The following is a 14,831-nucleotide window of genomic DNA, read 5'->3' as shown; positions in this document are numbered from 1 at the left end:
TGATTTCAGCCTAAAACATCTTAGAAACTGACTCTAAGTGTTACTATTTTAAGAACCACTTGTAAATTGAACCTGCAATCATGCTTGGGCAAGGACAGATTTGCAAGTTCTTAAATCGCTAGTAGTTTCAGCCAATAATCAACCAGACCAAACCGGAGCAAATTTTTAGGTTTTTTAAGTCAAAAATTGCATTTTCAAAGCACTTTTAAAAGGAGTTAATCTCATACTGAAATGTGTCCAAAAAACTTTGTAAACTGGAACTCTGCTTGGCATCAATTAGTATAGAAAATTACAGGCCACAAAGAACTGATTAAACTACTTCTTGCAACTAAGAAAAATAAAAATCTCATGACTCATGGGTATGACAGGTGCAAAAGAATTAAAGTCGAGGAGAGAATGCCACACTACCAATTTCAGACAGATTTGCATTGTAAATATATTTAAATATAAGCATTTAGGAAAATAAAACAAACACATGTTACCAACCCACTACTAAGCTAGTTCAGGCAGCTAGTGCTACCTTCAGAAACAGGGTGGAATTTTTGTGTGGTTCCTCACGGGAGGCTTAAGATGATGACAATTTGCATAGAAGAGATTGAAGCCAAATAATTCTGGGAGATTGGATGAGGCAAAGAAAGAAAAATTTTTATTGAATAGAATGAAAACATTACAGAGAAAAAAGCACTTCATTCAGAAAATTCTATTATTCATTTAATTACACCTAAGAGTGCTAAGATTAGGGGGAAAAACCTAGACTATCAAAGGAACATCAAGACTGTAACTAAATCCAGTTTTCACAGAAAATGTAAAACACTGATGGGAGAAGGACATGGAGAGATTTAATCACTCAACATGACTACTTTATGCCAACTGCAAGTAATTTGCAACATCTGCCTGTAAAACAGGCACCTTAATGAATCCCATCTATCAAAAGCCTTCACTTAAAGCAAGGCTTGTTTTCTGGATCTTCTGCACAACCATCTTCATCTGACATACTTGCTTTAAAAGGATGCAAGGTGGTCACTTGCTTCTCAGGTTTGTAGGGCTTGGCTTTTGCTACAATAATTACTAAAAGAGGCTATTCCTCAAATGTATCCCACCTGCTTCCCCCAGGTTTTCCTAAAATCATATCACCAGTCCAGCTATGGAAGTACGAGACTGAACATCAATTTATACCCACCTGAGACTCTGCAATTTCACACCAATCTTCCCCAGAGGCAGACCAGTAGACCTTGAGAACAGAGTTAGGATGATCCTGTAGTTTGAGATATTTGCCTTTGAGCCTCCCAATCAAAGCCCCACACACCAAGTGCTTCCAAATTAAAGAAAGCAGACTTGAGCTTCAGTTTCCCACTTCCTGGACTAGTCACTGAGATGCCTAGATGTAGTCTGAACACAGGACCCTAACAACAGGCTGGTGAATTGTGGAAACTGCCAAGCCTCAGAAGAGGTTTTGGTTTTAATACTATCAGTTAAGCAAGTGTGCAAGAAATCCTTCCTGAAATCATACGGGCTGTTGTTTGATGTGCACTTGCCTGATATCGTTCTGACACACTTCCTGTACTTGGTGCAATGTCTTACTCCTGGCAAAATGACTTCACACAACTCCCACTGAGCACTATTAATTTAATTTATATCCTTTTTCCCTTGCTTTCAGTAGGATTGTTCCCAGAATAAGAGTTTTCCTGTACAAAGATGCATAGTCATAATCCAGCTCCTGCTGAATACAGCTGTGAGAAGTAATTTTGCATGCCTTTGAGTTTGTTATTACGTAACCTTCCTTTGGCTTACCCACATGGAGAAATACTAAAATAAATTAACATTTTACTGGCTCTGTAATTGGAAGTGTCTCTTCGAAACAAGTATGTTTATCAAACAGTTTGACTAGGAAAATACATTATTGTAGCTGCAGTTACCCAAATTACATGCTGTCTAAAGCAAAAAGGGCAAAAGCCATCTGGCTCCATATAACTTACATTTTCTAGACAGCTTGCAGCTGGTTCTGATTAAGCAGCATCTCAGCACTCCCAGAGATCTATTTTTAACTCTGCAACTTTATTTTTAGTGCTCGCACATCCAAGGCACATGGTGTTTACATTAATAAATGAACAACCGCCTACGGTTAAAATCTTTGTGCAATTCTTGTGGCACAGTCACTGCGCAACATAGATGGATGGTTAAATAAAACATCGTGGGTTCTAACTGAGGAGAGCTTGTGCACCTCCTGCCTCTCTACAGGACTGCAGAAAGTACCTCTGGACAGCTGGAATGGCAGGAAGAAGACAGTGATGGATAATAGGATGATTTACGTCTCAAGTAACATTGGGTGGCATACCCAACTCCTGACCAGAAAAATTTCTCCTTTTTTTTTTAATGTGGAATAATTATCAATGTACAATTCAGAATAACTGAAATCTGCTGCTAAAGCCCTGAAAATGTCAGAACAGTGGATGCTCCAAGTCCATGAAGCATTATCTATTTCTGGATTTATAAATAGACACATGCACACAGAGTTATACCTGATTTTTGACTGGAAAATATCAGATAATTCTTGTACCATTAAAACACCCCTCTCAAAAGGATACTAAACACATGCACCAGAAAATTTAAATGTAGAATATGCTTTGTGATTTTTTTTTTTTAAGGTCTCTTATTTTTTCCTTCCATGGTATAACTGAATTGCCACATCATAACTGGGGAGTGAGGGGAGGCTAAGACAAATAAACTGGTATAATGAAGTAAAATACAGCTAAAATCTAAAGCTAATTCATGCTCAGTTCCATAGTATTAATTCCATTTTGCTTGAACTTGTAACTTACTGTATTGCATAGACCATTGTGTACATGTGATATCTTCCATCTCAGATCTTTGCTCTTCCCAACCAAAGCAGGCAGCTGCACCAGCCAGTGAGAGTTGTCAAAAGGACCTGCTGGCACTCTGCAAGAGTGTGTGCTTCCAGAACAGGTTCTGGGCACTTATACCAAAAGGACTATTAATCTCTAATGTAAAAGGTTTTTACTTCTTCCAGAAACGCTTCCCAGAGGTAAGAAAATACAAAACACAACAAAAGTAATCCAGATTTCCTTTTGCACACAATTAAAGGAATTTGCTCTTCCAGTCCATACCTGTGCTACACCACTAATATAACCAACCTTGGAACTAGTGCCAGCTAAACACTTTAGAAACCTATCAGTGAGAATGCTTTCAGCACCATAAAGTACTGACTAGCTGTAAAATCTTAGTCAACTTTGAAACAAACCTCCATTTCCACACTAGGCATGCAGAGTGCTACTGAAGCTAGTCCCAGATCCCTTGTGACACTGAGGATGAGTGCCAAGAGGAAGGGAGGCTATTTCCCCAGGAAGTTCTTTCAAAAAATTTCTTTTCCTCACTAACACTTTAGACACACTTTTTCTCATGTATTCTTAGGTTTCTGCATATGTCTTCTCTATATACCTTTTTTATTACATTTTTGTTCCTCGTTCTTTTAATCTAAGCCCAGCACTTCCCACCTCCATGGCTCTTAACATCTTCACTCTATCTCACTTTCCCTTCTCTATGCTGCTTTCAAGCCCCTGTGTCACTGTCCTTCTTCCAAATCCTCTGCATACCAATGCTGGGTTTGCTTAATTTTCAGTTTCCTGGCTGGGGAGTTTCTTGCTGAAAGGATTTATAAAGAATAATACTGATTTATTAAATTCCAATATACTTTTGGGGGTCTGCACCCCAAGGACAGCCACTGCACTTTAGTCTCCCTGCCAGAGAAATGAATGGTGCCTCCACAAGTCTATAGGCACTCCTTATCAGCTATTTGAAATCAAAGCATTTTTCATCTAGCACAGATCCCTTGGATGGTAATAACTTAAGGAGTGCAAAAGGGAACAAGCTTTCTTGTATGTTTTGTGAGGTAAGGCAAGTAGTATCCAATGTATCCAAAAACATGGTGCACAAGGCATGTTCTAATATACCCGGCTGAAAAGCTAAAACATTTCTGAAGTCACAGAAATAACACATGGGAAAGGTGATGCAGTATTTCATGTAAAAGCACTGTGTTTTGAGTTCCTCTCTTTTCTTCTACTCTTTAAAAATAGCTGAACAGAAAAGACAAAGTACTAAGTGGCTATTTCAGGATTTTCCTGACTTAGCTTACACATATTCATGAATTTGTCCACAAAAAAAATCGTCTAGGGCAACTGCTGAATGCTTCAATGGAGAAAAAATATATATTCATAAGGATCTGAGGCAGCTTTTGAGCAATATAAAAGAGTGCTCTTTGCAGCTACAGCAACTACTGAAAGCTGAGTTGGGGATATCTAAATGAGCTATATTCACTTTAAGTCACTATAGATATACTTCAAGGCTAGAGAAACAGCTGCAAGCACCTTAGGGGCTGCTGTGAAAGATATCTGATGTCTGCTTTCTTCATGAAGCCTAAAGTCTGTGTATTGTGCACTGGCCTTTATTGTGGGGTACTGCCTCAAAATAGTACTATCTTAAAGTACACAGTAGATGCTTTTTTATTAAAGTGATGTGAGTCACACAACACAGAGCACACACAACACCTCTTTGTCTCTATACCCACAGAAAACCTTTTTTTGTTCTGCCATGCCCCAGATCAGTAATCCGTTGTGAATTTCTCACCCAGATAATTTTCCATTTCCCAACACAGGAAAAATCAAAAATATAGACAATGTGAAACTTGTGCAAATGAATGACATCAACATTGAATTTTGAAAAATCTGCAGTCTTGCAAAGCACATATGCAGCCTTAAAGAGCAGTACACAGAGCAAGCCACGTGCAAGGAACTGTCATCTCCATTACTCATATAAAGACAATATCCTACAGTCAAGCACTGAGGGGTACAACCCTTATTAATCCATAATCCAGACAATTGAGAATGACAATATCTGCAAATTGAGGGTTACAAAGCAATGAGAGATTAATAAACAATAAGTACTTCCATAATTTTAATTTTATGGAAGAGAAACTTTCCTTTCACTTCCAGGTAGCACCTTAAAAATCCAAGAGAAAAAACATGAAGAGATTTAAAATTGTTATCTATGAAAAAAGGTTAAAGTAGATTTTTACAATTTATTTAAGAGAAGACTGGAAAGAACAACTAATGATATCCTAGGAGAAGAACATTGAACAAGTTAGAGGATAAAATAGGATGGCAGAGGTCACTAGTCCTCTTGTCTTCAGGTCAGCTGTTAACTGCAATTGATAACAAAGGGAACTTTGGGCAGGAATTCAGGGATCCTAAAATAGCTCAGTGCTTTTCTTTGGCAGAAACTGCCAAAATGTTAAACCAGAAATTTTGAACTCACAATATCTTATGTTTAACAAATGGGAGTTTTGTCAAACCATCTCAAGTTGCCTTCCTTTCTGTCAGAATTTCCTGCCAGAGGTCAGTACCTGAAGAAGACTCCCTGCTGGAACAGAGGTTGACATTGAGGTTGACAACATCAACACCCCACCTCATAGCCCAACTACAGTCACCACAAAAATTAGGTATTACCTCAGGACCTCTGACAGCTGCCCAGCTTTGTCATTATTAAAAGAACAAACAAAACAAAAATCCAGGTATTGCATGACATCAAAATCCTCCTCTGCAGAGAATAGCAGTCCAAAACATCTTTTGTGATAATCTGTTTCAGGCGTCATTAGCTTTCCAAAAGAAATTCTCAGAGATTATAAATCTTACATATCTAAACTGCAATGCTAAACAGAAATAGATTTAACTAGCAGAAATATAAATATATAATATTTATTAAGTGTTTTTCTAAATCCCACACAGAAACAGGTCATCAAGAGGGACTGTGGAACTTACTGTTGTATTAGCTTTTAAAACTGAAAAAATCATCTTGTCTGCTTGGAGATGATAATTTAAGAAAAAAACCAAACTCTGAGGCAGGTTCAGACCATGAGTTTCATTGGTCTAGCAGGGCTTGGCTCCACCCACAATGTGCACATAATCATCTGAAGTAAAGCATGACACACAACCCTCCCCAATTTAAATCATACCTTGAGCTTCCTTTAGACATTAATTTACCAAATGCTACGAAGCAGTGCCTTATTTCTAGATTAAGATATTCCATACACTCTAACATTTCAATTTTGTAATAAAGTTTTGAAATTGCTACCAGCTTCAAAATTAAGGTGCAACAAAATAGTCTTGCTTTTTGTGAGTTACCAAATCTGCAAATTACCTGTTATAAGTGTTATAATTATCACTGCAGAAACACTTATTCTGCAGAAACACATCTGCCAGAGACAAAATTAGGAGGTGGTGTGTGGGTGTGAAAACATTAAAAGTTGCCAAACATGCCTTTTTTAGGGTATTCAATATAAGCAGTATTCATACAGCTAACCTAATACATGAAGAACCAAAAACTTTTTATTCATGGAGTTTAATCCAACTTTCTGTATTAGGCAACATTTTAGAAACACACAGCCTTACCAAATTGCAGATGCTATAAATTTATATAGCTAAATATTGAATGGATGATCTTTTAACAGAGCACATTTCACATATCCCTAACTGCTTTGCATTGCATATGTCTTGATGAATGTGAAAGAATGCCTGGCAGCCAGATGCTGAACTATCACTTTAAAAGTGCTATGCTGATGATGTGACTTGGTTGGTCATTTCATTCAGTTATAAAAACGTCCACTGAGCCTCTCGAGTCTGCATGGACAGAACAGGTATTTCTTAAAATCCATAAACAAGAAAGGACCAGTAAAATGAAGTAGTCCTTAGTACTTCTCTCCAGCTTTACCTATGGTTAAGCAGTCCCACAGCTATGGGGGCTGACCATGCTTCTCTTGTTCAAGGATGACTCGTGATCCTTTCTTCCCAATGCAGGACATGAGCTAAATGTACTTTTTCTCTTCCCTCTTCCTTCCTAACTCTGCCAGGATCATTGTGTGGCCATGTAGTAAATCACACTGAGAAACAAATCTAGGCTAAAAACAACCCTTACTTTTGGGAACAGCTGAGCCTGGATTAGTTCCTGAATTCATCTCATCCTGTGGCGACACAAATAAGTATACCTGGCACAGCTGAGCAGTCCATGAGAAGAGTGAGAACAACGGGCAGCCAGTCACTAGAATTGCTTATTCTGGCACTGCCACTGAAAAAGACTTCCCAAAATGTAACCTTCCCCTGGTGGCTCTTTGAACCATGCAGCTCCACTGGCTCTCCTGTCCTGGAGGTGACACTGACCTGTCTTCTCCCCCCACAAAAACAAATACACAAACACACAGCAATGAGTCTTGACACCACATCACTCAGTGATTGAAGTGAAAGAGTTATGTGATGAGCCAAACCACTCAGGAGGTAAATTGTGTTTGCAGCAAAGCAGGAAGCATGAACATCTTCCCCACTACTTGTGTTTTCAGATATAAAGAACCCTGCTAATAATGAGACTATAACAAGATCTCTTGTCGCAACAGCAATTCTCCACACAGAAATGTGAGAATTGACAGAGACAAGAATTAGGAAAACCAACTGATCTGCCAAATAGAGTACAGCAACGAACCACCTGGAGAGGCAAAACTTTGTATTCATAGTCTTTGAGCTATATTGATCTTCTTGAAAACACAATATAATCCTGAACTTTCCCCGCCAATGCCACCCTCCTTAAACAACATGTTAGACGGTACATTAAAGCAAATATCATCTGCAGAAGAACAAATAGATTATTTGGTATGACAAGACTAAGAATGGAATTCAGATGCTGGAGAGAGGGAGAGAAGTAAAAACAAACAAAAAAATTGAAAAAAAGATAAAAAAAAAAATAAAGGAACAACAAAAGTAGATGCAATTATCTAGCACTGGTCTCACCCACTAATGAATTAGGATTTCTTATACTTGGCACAGTCCAAGGAATACTCTGTATATGTGACAGTCCAGCTGCCTAGATAGGAAATTCAGAGAGGGTAGTGAGCCCCCCCTTCCTCCAATACTATAAAAATTTAGGCCTTGGACCATATGGAATTAGAGCATAGGAAGACACATGTCAGCTACTGAAATGAAATGGGGAAGGGACATCTCTTTAGCTGAGGTTCAGATTAAGACTCAATTTAGAATTACACACAATTTCCATTCCTAGAGAAAATTCCTATACTTAGGAAAGGTTTACAGGTTATGTTAAAGAGTTTGCTTCAAGTAACGACAAGATTTCATGAGGCAATGCAGGATGCTCCCATAATGTCAGCCTCCAGCAAGCACAATGACTTCAGGATTACAGACAGCAAAGTAATAGAAGCAGAGTTGGTTAAATATTTCCTGTGAGATGGGAATCCAAACTTCTGAGTATGGAGGCTTTCCAAACTCCCTTAGAGTGATGGCAGACTTCTATTCAGTAAAAACACATGAAAATTTTGTCATACACTTAGTGACAATCAAAGCAACTTCTAGGTGGCTGTAGGGATTCATAGTTTGTAGTGATGAGCCACATGAGGAATCAGCCTCTCCACTATTTCCCAGCCTATTTCAATGGTTAATTATCAACACTGTTATAACACCTCATATTCACTCTCCAGAGAGAATGCAATCTCCTGATTTGCTTTTGTAAGGTCACTGAAAATATAAACATATACATTTACTTATTTAAAGTTCACTAGACTCCAATCAAAGTACAACTGTGCCACCTTGGATTAATGAACTACTTATAAGCCAAAGAGACAGTGGAATTCTGTGTTTTGCCACTGGACAATAAATTTGATGGCTCTTTCTAGAGGAGCACGTTCTAAGCAAGCACTGAGGATAAATTACATACTTAAGATGAGAAAGTTTTCACCTCTGATTTAAAAAAAGCCGCTCTAAAGAAGTTTTACGAGCTTTATAAAATAAGATTTATTTCCAGAAAAGTAATTTGTCTCTTAAGGTGCTAATGGTCAAAAGTCAGGCATGTGCTTTGGCTACACAGAACAAAAATAGTTGTTTTGAAAGACAAATTCCCAGGAGAAAAAAAACCATTCAGAAGACAACATTAGCAACCGACTCCTGAAAGAAAAGAGCAATATAGTTCCAATTGTCAAGCACAGTACCTGTTTGAAGAGATAGCAATCTTTTATGCATGTATAGGTTAAAATTTGTATGTATATATCATCTTAAATTACTGCAAAGTTATATCAAAAATACACTTCAGATTTATTTTCCTCAGTTAACCTGAATCTGCTGAAATTAGTAACTGATCCCACAACCCACTGTCTAGTTGTTGTCTTTATTTATTGACTTAAATTCTGAAGAATTAGCATACAAAATAATAAAGCTTCATGAACATGTGCAAGATGAAAGCACATATAAGAGCAGAACCATGACACTTTAATGGTTTAATTATCAATTTTCATTGTAAATGGTGCAAATTACTTCTAAGAGGAAGAAAAAAAAGCCTAGTATGTAGCTCAATGTATTTACAAACTTTAATTATAGCAAGTGAACAAGATGATGCTTTCTTATCTAATGCATGCACAGAGCATTTTATTCTTTATTTGGTAGTCTTGTACATTAAATCCCCAGTGGCAGAACACATTTTGAATCTAAATTTTTCATTCCAGCATGTTGGGATTTTACCTGGAAATACCTAGTTAAAGATGTCAGGCTTAAATTATTATGAGAAAAATACAGAGAGTGTGTCTAAACAGCAACATCTTTTACATTTTATAAGGGCAAACTTAAGATTTATGTCAGACTGAAGCTATTTTGGAATTCTGTAAGGAGATTCAAGAGGTCAAAATCTGAGCTGCACATCTCAGTCATGCTTTGCATTAAAAGTTAAGAAAAGCAGGGAATGCTGTGAGGCAAGAATCCTTCTTTTACACACATTATATTAAGGTTGAGCTTGTAGATTTATTTTTTTTTTCCTTTTTGAGATTTTAAAGAGCTGCAGTACTCAGTCATACATAGACAGATAGATATAGATAACACATGTATTAATCCTGGATCTTATTGGGCCAGATTAATTGAATTCTCCATATATATCTAATACAGCCTGTGACACAGTTCTTTTTTAATCTAAGAAAATTCATCACAAAGTCATCCCAAGGAACAAATGTATTTGATTCCTTCAGTCTACAGTCAGAAATCTGAAAAAGATCCATGCACTTGACTTCAATGGAACTTAAACACCTCCAAAACAGACCTATGTGTGAAGAAGTGGTTTTAGACTTTTGGTATTTAATTTACTTCTTTGTTTTAGACTCAAAGTTCTCTAACATCTTTTTACCAAAAAGCTGACAAAATACATTTTAAAGTAAGATACATGATTATTCATCAAAATATTCATCTGTTCACAGCATCTACTGCTGGTGAAGAGATGGTTACAGGACTGCAATATAAACATTTGATGCATTTTCATTTTAAAACAGTAGTGAAAATTGCATTTTGGAACTTTTTCTATATTTAGTCTTTACCAGTACGAGGGAAATTATTTATAAAAATGCAGAGAAAAGCAGAACGAGAAAACAGGGGGAGTCAGCTTTGCAGTGAGGAAAAACAAGCTATTTCTCATGAGGAACAAACAAATGCCTATCAAAGAAATTCAGAAACAAGATGACAGAAAAGTGATTCAAAAGTAGGAGCTGGCAGAATTTAGCATACAGCTCCTTTCTCTGCCACCCAGTTTACTAAGAAATATCACTTTCTGTTGACTATTGCAGCTCTTAGAAGACTCTAAAGACCTGAAAAAATACATAATGTTGTTGAAGTGCAGTAAAAAGTCTGGACAGAGATTTTCAAAATATTATATAACACATTTGGATTTCAGTTCAGTAACTACAGATAGATAAAAGAGCTGATTTCACCTGGGTGCATGCAAGTAAACCAGACACCTTTTGAACTTATCTTCAGCAGCAGGCATGTTGAAATGCTGCTGAAAACCAGGGACAGTAAAAAGCTCTCTGACCAGCTTTCCACAACAGCATTTCACCTGTCTGCAATATTAAAAACAAGAAACTGGATAAAGTGGATGTGTGGGTTTCCATCAGGAAACTGTGATACCAAACACTGCTATTTTACCAATAGTAAAGCAGCATCTGAAAAACTCTCATAAAGATCAAGATAAATAAAGGTATTTTTCTTCTTCATAATTTATTAGAGCCATGTATTAATATCACTTGTCTCTCTACCCTAACTACATAACTCTGCCTTGGCAGAAGGACTTGAATGGTTATCTGCAGATGTCCCTTCCAACCTAATTCTGTGAAATAAATATTTTCTTTTTCTGACCAGAACTTTTGATGCACAGCAATCAGTTCAGAACATGCAAAGGCTACAGAATGTAAACATTTCCTTAATGATCTAACCATTCATAACAAGCAAAGCAAACACTGCCCTGTTGAGATTCAGCATTCACCTAATAGCTTTACAGATTAGCAAGAGCCTGGCCCCTGAAGGTTCAAAGAGCTGGGATCAATTTAATAGGCTACAGTGTTGTTGCGAGTAGGAGTTGCTATGCTGGAGGCTCTGCATTCATTGCATCATGCAATATAAGGAAATACTCATGTGAGTTGGTTCTACAGAAAAACTCAATCCAAAGAGGTTCCTCAGATAATGTTTGAATAAAACATTCATAATTTTTGCTTGTTCAAAAAGTCTTTTAATGGGCTTTCAGACAACTTAGGTTTGAAGGGAAAGCAATTCTAAAGAAATACGTTCTTTTTCCACTTAGCACATCTCATCTTAACACCACAGAAATTTAGTACAGTGCACACAATCCTGTCTACAGCTTTTCAGAAATTTTCATTGACAGAACAAACCATCCATGAAGAGGGCTGGTCTATACCACTCATCTACAGAGTAGTACTGCCTTACCAGTTTGCCTCTTGCTTTTTCTCCTTTTTTTAAAAATATATTTATCTTCTGTGTAAACAGCATGTATGAATGTATATACACAAGCTATATATATGTGGGCTAGGTATATTGTAGAAAACAAAAAAGTACATTCAACCATTTTGTTGTAACTTACAAATAGGACCCAAAATATCAACATTTACCATATATTATGAAGATTTTCACGGGTTTAATGTACAAGACACACAGATTGATACTCAAATGAGATAGCATCCTGGTGTTACACCATAGAAAAAAGGGTTATAAATACTGCCTGTATACTGTATGTGCTCAAAGTGTCCTGCCTAAAAATTATTTCAAACTGCCCTAACCACTGGATGTAACATAACATTGCAACCTATTCCCTGAAGAAATTCAAGACTATCAGGAATGAAAAAGAGAAAGCACAAAACCCCCAACTCTAACACTGCTAACACTCAGGCTTTTGCCATTTATATTACAAGCCATAAATACAAGAACTGCCTCCCACAGGCTCACCATCACAGGAAGAAGCTGCTCATGTCACTGGCAATTCATTAATTTTTCTTTTGGAATACTAGGGACACCTGCAACCACTGAAGCATCTTACAGGTGAAGCAATTACAACCTGATACATATTTTAGACCTTAGTTGGAAGCTGAATCATAGGAATCACAAAGTCATGAAATAGTTTTGGTTGAAAGGGACCTTTAAAGTGGGATAGAACTGCCCTTCCATCTCTTCATCTCATAAGGTTAACCTTCATAAAAAGCAAAGTCCATGAGAAAGGAAAAGTAGCAACAACAATTGCAATTGGACAAAGATATTTGCCATGTACAAAAAAATATGCACCCTTGAGGAGGGCTGGAAAAGGGAACACAGTTACTATGGATGCAATAAGAAAATTTAGCAATGTTTATCTTCTAAAAAATTCCAATTAAATATTACCTGCTCAGAGAAATGGCAGGTTTCTCCTACCACTATTACTGGGAGTACACTGAAACCAGAAATTTCAGTGACTTCCAAAAGGTGACAAAGCACTGCACAAAACTTATCTCAGCCTCGCTCAGTTGGGGGACAGAAGAGATGCCACATGGAGATGCTCATCCTCCTCCAGTTCATGGCATTACCTTTAAGCAGGATGCAAGACTAAAATAAAAATAAATCCTGCCTCGCTGCTGTTTCACTGAAGGAAAGAAAAATTAGGATCCCAGGGCTGAAACTGCCCTTCAATACTGCATTTCTCTACATGCCACAGAGGCATATTGAAATGGTTGGTGATGCAACTCAGTTTTCAGAGGCAGACTCTAATGATGGGGTACACTAAGGAGTATATTTGAAAATATTTCAAAATATTGAATAATTCCAACCAAAAGTGATGTTCCTGAAGTATCTAGAAACCTTAACATATAATCTAATTATACCGAATATTTCCCTTTTCTTGCATTAGATGTAGCTGATAGAAACAGACAAATACACATTCACTTTAGTTATCTTCTTTCTTCATGACAATAAGAATAGTGGAAATTTTACTTTCTTTTTGTGAGAGCCAATTTAATGTTTGGCTCTTTCTACGGCCTGCACTTAGCACAAAAGAAGAAACATTAGAAAGATACCAAATCAGCTGGAGTATCTTGGCATTTGAACTCTATGTTTAGGGAAGTACAAGATTATTTCCTATTAAGCACCACTGTGATAAGATAAATATGTGCCTTTCTGCTGAATGCCCTGTTGTGCACTGTATGGATAATTCACTGCATGCACCAAATTGCACTGTAAGAAAAAGAGGCCAAGTGTGAAACTGAGCTATGTGTGACTCCATTTGATATAAAAGCTGTTGCCAGTTTTTAATACTACAATCAACAATTCTCAAAAAACGCTCACTGAATTAAATTCCAATGCAATAGGGTATGTACAGATACATACAGCTCACAAAGTATTACAGTGTTTTCCCTGATGCTTTTATAGGCTGTTTGCACAAAACCAAAGCAGTCATAAAATAAGCCACCTGTAAAGGGTTATTTTACCAACAGTACTAGGAATAGATCCTTCAAGTGTGGGCGAACAAAGTGTGAACCATATGGGACGCTGCAGAGATTTGAATTGGGGACTCTCACTCCTCAAAAGAACTGAAGTCAAGGCATGTTCCATATGCAGCATTCTGTTTTCTTGGAAGTTTAAACAGCTACTGATAGTTCACTTTCTATCAAGTGAACCTGCAGTTCAGTGACTCATTTTGCAGGCACTGGATAAAGTAGGTTCAGAGACCATTGTTAATTACACACATTTAAAGGAGGAAGCTCTGCAAAGAACACATATTATGGGCAAAGATGACGTTGGAGCTAAACGGAAAAATAACAGGATACCATTGTGAGTCTTTCTTTAAAAGAAGCATCTGTGCAAAGGCAAAAAATAAATTAATGTCTAATTACACATATTAAGAACAAAAATGTTACAAAATACCTATTTCTGTCAGATCATGACTAATCAGTTTCTTAAGAAAAACAATAAAAAAATCTTTTACATGTACTGTAGGATTATCTTGGCTTTAAAATTCTCACCTGTGATAAGGTACCCTCAAAACTGCCTTTTCTGCCTATACAGCCATTTTCCTGTTTTATAAGAAGTGTTGCATATCAGTCATTTTCCAAATACATTTCATCAACACAAAGGATTATATATTTCCTAAGAAGGCACAGTTTTATGCTGGAGTGAGGTATAAATATAAACAAACTGACCTGGTGTTGTGGAGCTCATTGTTCTTAATGGAATGGTATCTTGTTAAAGTGTAAAGCAAACTGTGGCAGAAGTTGTCCAGATTTGGAGATTCTTCTGGAAGTGGGGTGAATCTGAGTAAAATAAAGAAGGAAAAAAAACCTTTGACTATTTGTTGACAATGTAATATTTTTAAGATAATATAATTATGTCAAACACTTAAACAGAAGAACATTTGAAATTTCTCACTGCAAAGGTTCTTTCTCTAGTGTACTTTTTTGCTGCAAATTCAAGCACTGA

The 14,831-nt window shown here is 37.0% G+C and overlaps 1 protein-coding gene across 3 annotated transcripts in view; it reads right to left on the bottom strand.

Moving 5' to 3' along the window:
- The window catches only part of HDAC9 (histone deacetylase 9), a 268,924-nt gene that overhangs the window by 221,316 nt on the left and 32,777 nt on the right, over positions 1-14,831 (bottom strand). For all 3 annotated transcript variants that reach the window (XM_059844298.1, XM_059844368.1, XM_059844308.1), the window contains exon 2: positions 14,555-14,665. In XM_059844298.1, coding sequence (XP_059700281.1) covers positions 14,555-14,573 — 19 coding nt within the window. In that variant the 5' untranslated portion in view covers positions 14,574-14,665. The remainder of the gene's footprint in view (positions 1-14,554; positions 14,666-14,831) is intronic.

The sequence above is a fragment of the Haemorhous mexicanus genome, chromosome 1, assembly GCF_027477595.1.
Source record: "Haemorhous mexicanus isolate bHaeMex1 chromosome 1, bHaeMex1.pri, whole genome shotgun sequence".
Taxonomy (NCBI): domain Eukaryota; kingdom Metazoa; phylum Chordata; class Aves; order Passeriformes; family Fringillidae; genus Haemorhous; species Haemorhous mexicanus.
The sequence above is the reverse complement of the archived record's forward strand: the minus strand, read 5'-3'. Positions and strand labels throughout refer to the sequence as shown.